This window comes from Penicillium riverlandense (assembly GCF_028828495.1).
Source record: "Penicillium riverlandense strain IBT 135883 chromosome Unknown utg000001l_segment0_segment0, whole genome shotgun sequence".
NCBI lineage: Eukaryota > Fungi > Ascomycota > Eurotiomycetes > Eurotiales > Aspergillaceae > Penicillium > Penicillium riverlandense.
The window spans coordinates 3,134,036-3,146,734 of NW_026643194.1; the positions used below are offsets into that span (position 1 = coordinate 3,134,036).

Sequence of the window (12,699 nt, forward strand, 5' to 3'; positions counted from 1 at the left end):
ACACTCTGATAGCCAAGCCATCATTTCAAGGACTTAAAAATGCTATAAGGGTTTCGCAAGGCCGACGTCGGGACGGTAGAAAACAAACTCGGAGCAGTCCATACAGGTCAATCAAGGAGAATGCTCTTACTGAAGAAAGAAGATAGATTTGTACATAGAGAAGCTGAAGGGACCCAACATCTAATATCTATCGCATAAAATCCAAGATGCAAAAGTGAGTATGAGAAGAGAGTATATCCCAGAGACCTGAGTGTAAATGATACACTCTAGATTGAAATGAGTGGTACCCGAGCAGACAGCATCAGTGGGTGGTATTTTTCGGTGTTGGTTGTTCCTCCTCATATTCCTCCAACTCCGCCTCCGCCTCCGCCTCCTTCTGGAGCTGCCAGAGCTCCTCCGCCGTCTTCGCTGCCCGTGCAGAGGGAGCGACCGGGGGGTGCACGGGCTCGCCGCCGCTCATCTGCCATTCCATGAGTTTTGTAAATGCGCCATCTGGGCGGGCGCTAAGCTCATCATATGACCCTTGTTCGGCCACTTTCCCGTCGGGCCCGAGCACAATGATGGTGTCAGAGCGTTTGATCGTGGAGAGCCGGTGAGCAATGCTGATGGTGGTGTTGTTGCCCCGAAGAAGGGCAGCCAATGCACTGTTCACTAAGGTCTCGGATTCTGCATCCAGAGCGGAGGTCGCTTCGTCCAGAATCAGAATATCAGGCTCCTTGATCAGAGCGCGCGCAATGGCAATTCGCTGCTTCTGGCCGCCAGACAACTGAGCGCCGCGAGCTCCCACGTGGGTGTCAAGGCCATCGGGGAAGTCACTGATGAATTGACAATTGGCCTGGCGTGCCGCAGCAATGATCTCCGAGCGTGTGGCATCAGGTCGGCCGTAGGAGATGTTGTCCGCAATTGTTCCAGAGAAAAGGACCGGCTCCTGTGCAACCACGCCAATCTTTCTTCGCAGAGACTTGGCGTTCATTCCGCTGATATCTTTCCCATCAATGAGTACTTTCCCTTCAGTCGGTCTGTAGAAGCGGAGAAGGATAGATGCAATAGTAGATTTGCCTCCGCCAGAAGGCCCAACAATTGCAACGTTGGAGCCTTGTGGGATCTCGAAATCCAAGTCTTTGAAGATCTTGACAGCAGGACGAGTCGGATAGCTGAAGGTGACGTTTTCAAATCGAATGGGACCGCGCGCGGACTCGACTTTGAGGCCCTTAGTTGGGTGAATTGTGGGCTGGCGGTCTTGCAACTCAAAAAGCCGGCTTGCTGCGCCCACGCCTTTCATAAGCTCAGAGTAAAAACTGGAAAGGCCGAACATGCTGGAGCCGGCATAAGCGGTGTACATCAAGAATGATGTCAATTCTCCGATAGTGATAGCCCCAGACTGCACCATGGAACCTCCGGCATAGAGCAGAGCCAAGATAGTCATGTTGCCCATCAGTCCCGTCTAGAGGTAGTTAGCAAGGGCCTGTTTTGGTGGAAAGAATGAACGTACCGAGCTGAAAAAGGTCGCACTGATCAAAGATTCCCTCTTCCCCAGATCAAAGATTTTGCGCACTTGCTTATTGTACCGATTGACTTCAAGTATTTCGCCTGCGAAAGACTGACTGGTCTTCACGTTGCCTAGGCGTTCCTCCGCGATTTTGGTTAGGGTTCCTAGATTCTTTTGAATCTGCCGGCTGAGGTTCCTGATAGCCCTTCCATAGAAAAGCGCACCGAGGCCTATTGGCGGGAGCAGTAAAGCAAGGATACTGGACAGTTGGAGGCTGGTATAAGCCATCAGACCAAATCCGGCAGCACCGCTGACAGCCGCCCGTAGACCATCGGACAGATTTTGCGTGATACTCTTGCCCACGATGATGGTATCGGAACTAAGGCGGGAAATCAGGTCACCAACTCGATTCGCATCGAAGAACTCGGCATCTTGCACAAATGTCTGGCGGAACAGCTTGGAGCGCAGTCTAGCCACGATGCGTTCGCCCACGATCCGAAGAATGATAATGCGGCCGTAGTTGGCAGCAGCGCCCACGAGCAACACTCCAGCCAGGGCGCTGTAGAACATCGGAAGGCTCAGCCCAAAGAGCTCGTTGCCCCCCTCGGTTACGCTTTTCGTGGCGGTATCCATGATCTTGCCGATGGAGAACGGGATTGACATGGTGATAGACGAGGAGATCAGCAGGAAGAAGAATGCGAATCCGAGCGTCTTGGCTTCGGGGCGCGCGATCTTGAGGAGGCGCCAGATTTCCGCAAACCCAGATTTCTTGCCCGATGCGCCATCCTTGGCCAATCTGGCACTCAGATTGACCTGGGCTGCCTGTGCTGCTCGCTCGGAAAGCTCAAACCCCTTGTCCACATCTTCATCTTCCTTCTCCGGAAACGGCCGGCCGGCAGCTTTAGTGTTTGTTGATGGGGTTGTTGGTGGCCTTGCCTGGAGAGCTCGCGTAGTGGAACGGAAATACCGGACTTGTGAGGCTATGGGAGAAGGTGTAGGGGTATGTTGAAAGCCATTCGTGGGAAGTCCGGCTACGACGGGTTGACGGCAGAGAGGCGTAGGCCCGTCGCGCAACGCTCCTGATGAAAAATGGCTTGCGCTAGACCGAGCTGCTGTGAAATTCGCTCGTGGAAAGACATCTCCGAGAACCGGTCGAATGGCCCGGGGAGAGAGGCCCGGAGCCCAGGAAATTGGGAGCCGGCGCATCGCGAGAAGTGATGCACGAATAATGGAAGGATATCAGGGAAAGAGAGTGAACGATGCCATACTCTCTCAAGTCCAAGAGAAACAGCGCAGCCTGTGGCACGCCAGTCACTGACCCCTAATAATGTGCAGGATGATTGGAAGTGAACGGGTTATCCGCTCGGCAGAAAGCGGGCCCATTCTGCCACAGGCCACCGCCCATGGAAGCTTGTCGACAGCTTTGGATACTTTCTTCTTCTGCACTGGACTTATTTCTTGCACGCATCTGATCTAGTGACTTGAAGCAGTTCAGCTGGTAATATCCAGTATCTATCTATCTCATCTTTTTTTCTCTTTCACCTCTCTGCCGCCTTCATTCTCATCTTTGCTTGCTATCTATACCCCGCCTCACTGAACAATCAACCAGCTTAGGGGAAGATGGTTCTCGACTACAGCAAGTGGGATCAGCTCGAGCTGTCCGATGACTCTGACATCGAGGTTCACCCTAACGTCGACAAACGATCATTTATCCGAGCCAAGCAAGCCCAGATCCATCAACAGCGAGACCAGCGCCGCCTCGAAATCAAGACACTGAAGTATGAGCGCATCATCAACGATGGACTGCTCGAGCGCATTGATAAGCTTCTCGATTCTCTCAAACAACATGAGGACTCGTCCGCATCTCCCGACGAATTCATTTTTCAGTCCATCATGGACTTTGCCAGCAACCCGGCCGTCGACCAAGCCCCTCCCCCGCCAGAGGGAGTTCATACACACGAGAAGGAACAGCCAAAGTACTCGCAAATGATGAGCTCGCTGGTGGACCAGGTGAAAAAGGATCTTGAAGACCCCAAGCCGGACAATCTTTTCAAGGCATATATCCAAGGCGTGGGCGAACACAAGGCGAAGGTGGAGGATCTCCAAAAACAGCTGCTGACGAAGCTGGCACAACTTGAGAAGGAAGAGGGGAGCAAGATCACCAGCGATCAGCTACATACCGGATTTGACACGTCACATGTAGCTAAAGCAAAAGCACCGGCTGCTTCTACGTCAAAACAGGGCTCCGTTGAGCTTTTGAACCCTGGAGCTGGAGCCGGAGCCGGAAACCAGGTGTCCACATCGGTAGATGAGGATGATGATGACCCTGCGAATGTTGAGGTCAGCGAGCTGGCGAAACGCTTTGCGCATCTCAAGCCGGGTGATTACAAGGCCTATCTCAGGTTCATCTCTGAAAACCCCCAAATCGTTGCCGAGAAGGAGACAGATGGTCTGCTCGTTGAAGCCTTCAACAGCCAGATGAAGGGACAGGAGGCTTATGCCCGGCAATGTGTCCACCAAGGACTGCTGTTGCAGTACTGCCGTTCTCTTGGCCGTGACGGTGTCCAGATGTTTTTTACACGGTATATCATATCCTTTTCGCCCTTTTGGTTGCGCTCCCACTAATTATGTACAGGATTACGACCCCGGGCCACCGCGCATCGACCTTGTTCAACGACGACGTCAGAGATACCTACAACCGGATCAAGACCCGCGCCGCCGAGCTGAGCAAAGAAACCGCCAACGACCCGGCGGGCGTGGAACAGATTCAACTGCATGCCGTGGACCCCAACACCAAAATCACGATTAACATCCCCGCCGCCAACAGCGAGGATCCAACCGAAGTGGAAGTTCGCAAGGTCTTCGATGCATTCCCCGCCGATATGCAAAAGGCTCTGGAGTCCGAGTCCTTGGATGAAGTGAACAAGGTTCTCGGCAAGATGCGGGTGGAAGATGCCGAGTTGATCGTGGAGCACCTGGGCAATAGCGGCATTCTTAGTATGGAGGAGGAGGGGATTGTGGACGCCACCACGGACGAAGGCAGGAAGAAACTTGCGGAGCTGGAGGCGGAAGGCAAAGTAGAAGAGATTGGCGAGCCGGCGGGAGATGTGACCGAGCTCGATTGAAAAGTCGTATGCGTTGCATTATTGATAGGCATAGTATGTACTCCCAAGGCTGAGATTTTCTATACTAGTGATGGGAGGGGAAGAGAGGATGACAGGGCTTAGGCAAGATTAATCAAGCAAAATTCGTAACAAAAGAGATGAGCCACGGATTCGATCTGGCATGCTAAAGATGCCAGCCCGTTTGTCTATAGGGGCCTCCGAGGAGACGAGCCAGTCCCCGATGGGGCAGGCAGTAATCATCGCAGCAGGTCACTTCGCTGCGCCGCCAGAGTTAAGCTGGTGTCTTTACCTGAGATACTTGCAGTGGTATATATAGGCAGGGGGGCTGAGATACGGAACAATCTCAACATCGTTCATTTCTTCCAAGTATATAACTTGACATCCGTATGCCATACAACTTCCCTTCTCTACTGCGCTGGGAATGTCGATCCGTTGAATCCATGGTATTAACGATGCTATCAATCCGAAATCTTAAATTACACAGACCCCCCTGAAGACTTCGCTGGCGTGGAGTAAAGAAAGGGAAAAAACGTAACAGGTACAACCCAGTGATGGCAGCAGGCGTTGGCCAATTCCCGCTGTACCGCAATCTCCAAGAAGCAAGATATTCTAAATTCCAGTGGCACCGGGAGCACTCTCATCTTTCCGGAGACTGATCAACAATTCACGGAATCGCTCCTTGCCAGAACCACTGCCACCACCCGTGGAGCCCTTGCCCGACACATCCACCAGCTTGGCGATGCGCTCCCAGCTGGTACCACCGGCAGAGGTATCCTCGCGGTTGGCCATGAACTGCTCGGCCTCGGAGCGGGTCTGCGCGCGCGCCTTGTCGGCCTTGTTGTTGTAGGAAACGTAGAAGTCGTCGATGTCCTCGTGGGCCTTCTTGGTGGTGGATTCTTTCTTCTCGTTCGAGACCTCTGCGCGGCGGGCGATTTCGGAGTCGCGCTTCTCACGCCATTCTCTATGTGGTTGAAATGCAAAGTCAGTTACTGAATAGATATGGTGGCGGGAGTATTCAGGCCGGGTCAGGGGAAGAGCTCACCTGATGGGCTGGGTCTCTTCTTCGGGCTCCTGCACGTTTTGGTAGCCGGAGGGAGGGAAAGGCGACCCAGATCCAGTGATAGTACCACCAGGGGCCACTCGCTAAAAGGAACAACAGGTCAGCACATTGTAAGTCAACCCCCGGCTAGGTTCGCACCTCATTCTGCGCCTGTGTCTCCATTGACGGGAATGAAGATTCAAACTGGCCCATCTCCTCTGTCGGTCCGGCATCTTGTCCGCCCAGCAGGTCATCCCCGGTATCTACATTCGCGTCGCCGGCGACGTGGTCTTGAGCGGTCGCGAATTGTTCGGCGTCTTCACCGAGCGCAGCACGCTCACGGGCCAGGAAATCATCGTGGTCGGCACCCTGGCCCTCCTGAACCTCAGTCTGGCCTGAATTGATCGTCCGTCAGCTTCGATGTTAGCGGCAGGTGGGTTGATGCATACCCTCAGAGAAGTCCTCCAAGGAAGGGAAGCGATCGGCCATGTTGATGTCAGAGATTTGTGGAGTAGTGGTTCAGGAGCAACGCTTGGTCAAATGGTGATGGTGGTGTGACAAGACTTGGTGTGTGCAAAGAAACAGGAGTGAGCAGGCGTAGTTGCCAGATGTTGACGGCGAGCGCTCGGAGGCCGGCCATTCTGCCAGGCGAAGGCGGTGAGGGAGCTGCTGTTGGCATCAGTCAGTCTGGAGCTTCTGGTCTATCGCGTCTTCTTGCGACTCGCTTGTTACCTGCTTCACCCGTTTCCATTTCCCTGCCAATTTATCTCTCTGGTTTTGAGATCTTTCACCCCTCCCCAATCGCAAACAATTGCCCTCAGTTCCCAAATCAGTCCTACCTACACCCGGCTCCTCGTAGCAAGTCGCACCTTGTGGCACCCTGCTTCTCTCGCAGGAACAGCAATTCATCTAGCGCACACCTGTCTGCATTGTCGCCATGGCCTACACTGATGATGCCGTCAAGGCAAAGCTGTCTGCACTGAATGAGACCCAGGAGAGCATTGTGACTGTTGCGCAGTGGGTCATGTTTCACAGGTAGGCAAACACCGCACGCTAGAAAAGCAAGCTTGCTGACCCTGATGGAACGACTAGACGCCATGCGGATCGGACTGCCCAAATCTGGCTTCAGAAGATTCGCGACTCCAACCCACCGAAACGGCTGAACCTGATCTACCTGGCGAATGGTACAAACTCTCTAGAAACACTGCGATGCTGGTAGCTAACCGGACTACAGAGGTGGCGCAGCAGTCAAAAGCGCGAGGAAAAGATGATTTTCTGATTGCCTTCTCTCCAGTGAGTCCCTACTCTCATGCAAGACGTGGGGTTAGCTAATGTGGACAAGATCGTGGTGGAAGCCACAGCAACGGCCTACAAAGGTGCTACGAATGATATCCAACAGAAGATTCGCCGTGTGACGGAGGTGTGGAGACAACGCAATGTATTCGAAGGTCCAATCTTGGAAGCTGTGGAAACCCGGGTGAATGGTAGGTCGCTTCCATCGCATGTCCATTCGCAAGCTCATGCCCTCTCCCGCAGAGATCGATAAGTCACGCTCGACCGGCAAGAAACAACAGCTTGGTGGCTCGCTCTTCAAAGACTCGTCCTCGGGGTCTACGCCGTCAGAACTGCAACCACTTGTGCCTCTGCAGGTTGCCCTCACCAAGGCCGCCATGACTTCCAGCACTTCGGCCACAACTGCAAATATGGAGTATGAGAAAATGAACGACGGAAAGACTCCACACCCTACTCCTCCAGTGCATGCCGCCCGTCTCAGTCAGCTGCTGAAAACACTTGCCAACGCGGAGAGCTCGGTGTCAGAGGTCATCAAGTCGCGGCGCGCATTGATCGATGGTCTCGAGAAGATCCTGGCTACCAACCGCTCGGAACTATCCAAGGAAGAAACACTTGCTACCAACCTATCGGAAAAGAAGTCACTGACAGACACGAAGAAACGCGAAGTTGAGGATGCAATCATGCGCGGTCTGTCCACGGACGAGTCCTCGGGCGCGCAGCATGGAGATCACAGCATGCAGGATGAAGACGGCGGTCGTCCCGAAGTCGAGGCTCTCACTCCTCCCCCAGTGGAAGCCATCACACCCGTCGGATCTCCGAAGCCAGATCAAGGCCACCATGCCCCAATCACGGAGGAGCCTACTCTTGATCTGTCCGGAATTTCTGGCGCTGCTCTCCCCGATATGTCCAATATTTCTCCCGGTGGCGGCAACGATTTTGATCTCAGCCATGCCAATGGTGCAGGAGCCAAGCGACGTAAAACCACACATGGCGAGGAAGACTATGCGCAGTTTGCAAGTGGTGATTTAGACGCCGATGTGGCTGAGCTGCTTGCTCAGGAGGGACGGCAGTAGTTGTGTGTTTTTCTTTTCTTTCGCAAATCATTCTGTTCATATCATTTGGACAAGGCATTCTGGGTACCTGGTTGACGTATCGAGATGTGTACAATATTGAAGTTGTCAGAAGTCATGGTATTCAAGGATTGTCTCTCTTCTACAGTTAATGTATATGCATCAAAACGTGTGTACAGTTGACAATATCCAGTCACATTAACTATCGCTAAACAGAAAAGGCATGTATTCATCGGAATATATCCGGTTCCAGCCATCGGTCTCGCGCGAACCGAGCCGAGGAGCGATGTCTCAATCGACTCGTAGATGCAACGACAGACCGGATATTGCTGGAAGATTGGGTATCATCAGGCGGTGGCGGTGGAGAGCTACTTCGTTTGGGCTTGATAATTAGGACGATGATCAAGCCCACAACCACGAGGAATAGCAGTAGCATGATTTTGCGTTTCGTGGTGCGGCGTTGGTAGCTCGTTGCCTGGAAGGGATAGTGTCAGTAGGAACCTGCCTGTGAGAAACACTGCGGGGGAAGGCATATTTCCAAACATACCACCTTGATCTCCTTGTCTGCCGCTTTTACCTCCGTGCCCATCTTCTCCACATTATAGTCTATGCGATCCAGCATGGTTCCCTGGTCGATGACCATGGTCTGCAGCTCGCGGAATATATCAGACAGCTCGATAATACCCTTTGCGATATCGTTGATTTCGCGTTCTCGCTGTGCGATGGTGGCGTCGTTTTGGCCGGTTGTTCGTTGGGACGTCTGCATGAGCATCGTTTGTGAGAAGGACTTGTCCGCGTCGGACTCCATTAATGACGGATCGCTGTATGGGTTCTGCACCGGGGTGGGGGCGCGGTCGAATGGTGTTCCCAGGCCTTCTAAGTCTCGGAGTTCTAACACCCATATTAGTTCAACGTCCCATATGCACATATTCGAACTGTGGTGATTCCATACTCCTCAGGTATGTACTCTGCTTCTTCCTGAACCTCGCACTAGACTCCTGCACCCGGGCTGCCAGGGAGATCTGAATATTCCGCGCCATCGTCTCCTCCCCACTAGTCACACTCCCCTGCTGCTTCGACTCGCGGACCATCATCTCAATCCGCTGAATCGACTTCTGGCAATCGTGGAACGCACGGGTGATATCCTGGGTGTACCGTTCGATCACACTCTCATCCTGCCTGCGGGCCTCTTCGTCTCCAAACCCGGGGAGCAGGTGTTTCTGGTGCAGCTTATCGAGCTGTGATGATTTTTGCGCTATATCCGCCAGCAGCTCGGACACCTCATCCTGCACGTCGACCCAGCGCGGCGGCAGGAGGTCCATCTCGATGACCATGTCGCCATCTTCCTCGAAGCCGCCGGTCTCGGAGATCAGACGGCGGCTTTCTTCGTTGGTGGAGGCTGTGTCGGAGAAGGCATTGAAGAGGGTCTTTTTGGACGGGTGGTGCGCGAAGGACTGGCGGTAGGAGATGTAGCTTGGGAGACGATGTTAGCTAGCTGGCATATTATTGATGGACGAGTGCGTACAGGTTGGTGCGATCCCGCCACATCGTGGGTCCGAGGGGCGTTGAGGGAAGTCGGTCTTATTGACTGGGGAATGCGGGTTTCATGATTCGCTTGATCCTTGGGTTGGAGAGTGGTGGTGAGAGAGCGCGACGATGGGGATGACGATGATGATATCGGGGAGCTTGAAGCTCCACGTGAGAAGGGGCTGGTTTTGGGGTTGTACGGCCGGTATTGGTAATACCCACTGGACAGGGAGTGTAATTTTGGTATGGTCAGCACAGGAACAAATGTAGCATTCCTCGTGGATAACGAACAGATCTTGGACATCTTTCGCTAGTCTTTTAGCAACTACATTGTCTTTAACAACCCCAAGTCTAGCACAGGTTCATTCTTCTATCTCTCCTGTATCCAGGTACTCACACAGTATAGCTGGCTTCCTTCAATCCATGTTGTCCTTTCTGCGATTTTGCCCCAGCTCGGACGGAGATGGAAGCCACTCAATTTCTCCAATCCGAACTTCGTTCGGACACCTGAATACCACAAAATAGAAGAAGAGAGCCTCCCCGACTATACTGCTGCCCGCTATTATTCTACTCGAATAGGAGATGTCCTTAGATGACGAGCTCAAGATGTATAGACGCACAGAGCAATCCCCCAAAGGCCATCCCGGTCGTGATGCCTTACTTGATACGTTTTACATCGATGGACCTGAAGACAGGCACCAATGCCTTGTGCATCCTCATTATGGAAGAGTGTTCTGACGTTTTTACGCCGCAACCCGATAGAGAGGCTGCCTTCAGCAATCATGGCATTCGTCCTCAAGCGCCTGTTTTTAGCATTGGATTATCTGCATACGGAGTGCCAAACCATACTTACTGGTTTGTGGCCCTATTTATCCTCCCCTGCTTGTATAATTTACTTACTCTTGTTTTTGTTAGACATAAAGGCAGGCAATATCATGCTCGGTATTAACGATGATTCGGTCTTTACCAACTTTGAGGAGAAGGAACTTCAACACCCTGTTCCGAGGAAAATGGTAGTCATAGATGGGAGAATAATCTACATGTCCCGGGATCTCAGAATGCCTAAATATTTAGGTACCCCAGTCCTATGCGATTTTGGCTCGGCCATGCTCGGCGATCAATACCACTCGGAATTCATTCAACCTAATATCTACCGAGCACCGGAAGTGATTCTAGGAGTTCCATGGACGTACAGCGTCGATATATGGAACGTGGGATGCATGGTAAGATATACAGCCCGATCCTGATCATCATGGTGCAAAAATTGCTAAAAGCTAGGTTGTAGATTTGGGACATTTACGAAGGCGGTTCTTTGTTCACGGGCCAAGACCCCGAATTCCACAAGTACCGAAGTCGAGCCCATCTCGCTGAGATGATAAATCTTCTCGGTCCCCCGCCGCCTAGTCTTCTTGCCCAAGGGGAGCTAAGAGACAAATTCTTTTCAGACAAAGGCAAGTCAAGATCTTTTGTTATCTTATTATCTAGTGATTTCTAGTAGCCAAATTCACTAACAATATACGACTTTCTAGGCGATTTTCGCACAGAAATTTTATTGAAGGATCAGGTTCCACTTGAAGAACGGGAAAACAATATCGACGAAGAGCAGGAGAGAAAGGCATTTTTACCTCTAATGCGAAAAATGTTGCAGTGGGAGCCCAGCAAGCGTAGCTCCGCTAAGGAGCTATCGGAGGACGAATGGATACTCAAGCACTTGTAAGGATACATCAGGGAACGAATTATACATATGCTGCTATAAGAACGATACTTGGTTAAAGTTCTACTGTATGCATTGGAAGCACGTTCTGGATTCATATGTAGTAGCTGATTCAGCTCATGCCTGAGGAATACGTCTTCGCGCCCGTGTCTGCCCGAGAGGCTATATTCGAATCCGCAAGGCACTATTTTCATTTCTTTCAACACCTTGGGCTCTAGTCCTCTTAATCTAGAACCCTCGTCCGTAACTGGGGATTCACATTTTCGTTCGGTACATCGTCCTTGACCCCCATCAACAAGCGTTTCAGACAAGAAATGCCAAGCGACAGGGCTGAAGAGGATGCGTTGGGCTGACACTAAGATCTAGACTCACCGCCCGGATTACGTACTCCCAGGCACGGATTCTGCTGTGTTGGTGCCATTATTGTGTTTCCCCTTAACCCACTCTCCTTCTCCCCCACCATCACCGTCCAATCCAACTCTCCCGGTTTGGATCTTTTCTTCCTTCTGTCCCATTCCACTCGCCTCATACACTTACCTCACCATGGTGCGCACTTCCCTTTCCATTTTCCATTTTCTGTTTCAGCCGCAAAACCCCCCGCCTTTGCGGGGCAAAAGGCAACGCTCATTCCGGCTAACGATCTTCCCAGGCCGACTCCCTGACCGAAGAGCAGGTCTCCGAGTACAAGGAGGCCTTCTCCCTGTTTGTGAGTGATTCCCCATGTGCATTGAGGGTTCCATCTGCTGACGAGCATTTCTTGCTATTAATAGGACAAGGATGGCGATGGTTAGTTCTTTCTTTTTCTTCTTCGGAGGAAATCAGTCACGCCCGGGATACTTACACGATCCCCCAATAGGCCAGATCACCACCAAGGAACTGGGCACCGTCATGCGCTCGCTGGGCCAGAACCCGTCCGAGTCGGAGCTGCAGGATATGATCAACGAGGTGGATGCCGATAACAACGGCACCATCGACTTCCCCGGTAGGCAACCCCCAGCGAGCAAGTCAGACAGACAGACAGAAGGTTGACGTACTCCCAGAATTCCTCACCATGATGGCCCGCAAGATGAAGGACACCGACTCTGAGGAGGAAATCCGGGAGGCGTTCAAGGTTTTCGATCGCGACAACAACGGCTTCATCTCGGCCGCCGAGCTGCGCCACGTCATGACCTCCATCGGCGAGAAGCTGACAGACGACGAGGTGGACGAGATGATTCGCGAGGCTGACCAGGATGGCGATGGCCGGATTGACTGTAAGTCGTTTCCTATACATTTACCGTCATACATACTAACGCATCACACGCAGACAACGAGTTCGTCCAGCTCATGATGCAAAAATAATTTCTCTCTGTGTCTCCTTTCCATATCATGCTAGCTGAAGTCGCGGTTTCCCAACGATGATCTTATTTTCCTTTTCTCATGTTTTCCAGCCCTGGTGCTGG

General features: G+C 52.3%; 7 protein-coding genes across 7 annotated transcripts; 4 read left to right on the plus strand and 3 right to left on the minus strand.

Moving 5' to 3' along the window:
- Positions 1 to 301: 301 nt before the first annotated feature.
- Positions 302 to 2,695, minus strand: mdr2 (ATP-binding cassette permease mdr2; the record flags this gene model as incomplete). Its single annotated transcript, XM_057192695.1, has 2 exons — positions 302 to 1,444; positions 1,493 to 2,695. The coding sequence occupies 2 exons, from the start codon at positions 2,693 to 2,695 to the stop codon at positions 302 to 304; spliced, it is 2,346 nt and encodes a 781-aa protein (XP_057057648.1).
- Positions 2,696 to 2,748: 53 nt separating this feature from the next.
- Positions 2,749 to 4,614, plus strand: N7474_001281 (Hsp90 co-chaperone CDC37; the record flags this gene model as incomplete). Its single annotated transcript, XM_057192696.1, has 3 exons — positions 2,749 to 2,799; positions 3,104 to 4,071; positions 4,176 to 4,614. The coding sequence occupies 3 exons, from the start codon at positions 2,749 to 2,751 to the stop codon at positions 4,612 to 4,614; spliced, it is 1,458 nt and encodes a 485-aa protein (XP_057057649.1).
- Positions 4,615 to 5,223: 609 nt separating this feature from the next.
- Positions 5,224 to 6,142, minus strand: N7474_001282 (clathrin light chain CLC1; the record flags this gene model as incomplete). The annotated part of the gene is made up of 4 exons (XM_057192697.1): positions 5,224 to 5,575; positions 5,657 to 5,757; positions 5,813 to 6,048; positions 6,103 to 6,142. 4 exons carry the CDS (start codon positions 6,140 to 6,142, stop codon positions 5,224 to 5,226), a joined length of 729 nt encoding a protein of 242 aa, XP_057057650.1.
- A 448-nt stretch (positions 6,143 to 6,590) lies between these two features.
- On the plus strand, positions 6,591 to 8,019 carry N7474_001283 (RNA polymerase II large subunit CTD; the record flags this gene model as incomplete). Its single annotated transcript, XM_057192698.1, has 5 exons — positions 6,591 to 6,688; positions 6,746 to 6,837; positions 6,888 to 6,946; positions 6,996 to 7,137; positions 7,190 to 8,019. 5 exons carry the CDS (start codon positions 6,591 to 6,593, stop codon positions 8,017 to 8,019), a joined length of 1,221 nt encoding a protein of 406 aa, XP_057057651.1.
- Positions 8,020 to 8,245: 226 nt separating this feature from the next.
- On the minus strand, positions 8,246 to 9,564 carry N7474_001284 (t-SNARE syntaxin TLG2; the record flags this gene model as incomplete). Its single annotated transcript, XM_057192699.1, has 4 exons — positions 8,246 to 8,491; positions 8,564 to 8,907; positions 8,969 to 9,489; positions 9,542 to 9,564. 4 exons carry the CDS (start codon positions 9,562 to 9,564, stop codon positions 8,246 to 8,248), a joined length of 1,134 nt encoding a protein of 377 aa, XP_057057652.1.
- Positions 9,565 to 10,195: 631 nt separating this feature from the next.
- On the plus strand, positions 10,196 to 11,260 carry N7474_001285 (protein kinase; the record flags this gene model as incomplete). The annotated part of the gene is given in 4 exon segments (XM_057192700.1): positions 10,196 to 10,453; positions 10,467 to 10,766; positions 10,829 to 11,011; positions 11,042 to 11,260. The coding sequence occupies 4 exon segments, from the start codon at positions 10,196 to 10,198 to the stop codon at positions 11,258 to 11,260; spliced, it is 960 nt and encodes a 319-aa protein (XP_057057653.1).
- A 540-nt stretch (positions 11,261 to 11,800) lies between these two features.
- On the plus strand, positions 11,801 to 12,598 carry N7474_001286 (calmodulin; the record flags this gene model as incomplete). The annotated part of the gene is made up of 6 exons (XM_057192701.1): positions 11,801 to 11,803; positions 11,907 to 11,963; positions 12,028 to 12,043; positions 12,114 to 12,239; positions 12,298 to 12,510; positions 12,564 to 12,598. 6 exons carry the CDS (start codon positions 11,801 to 11,803, stop codon positions 12,596 to 12,598), a joined length of 450 nt encoding a protein of 149 aa, XP_057057654.1.
- Positions 12,599 to 12,699: the final 101 nt, after the last annotated feature.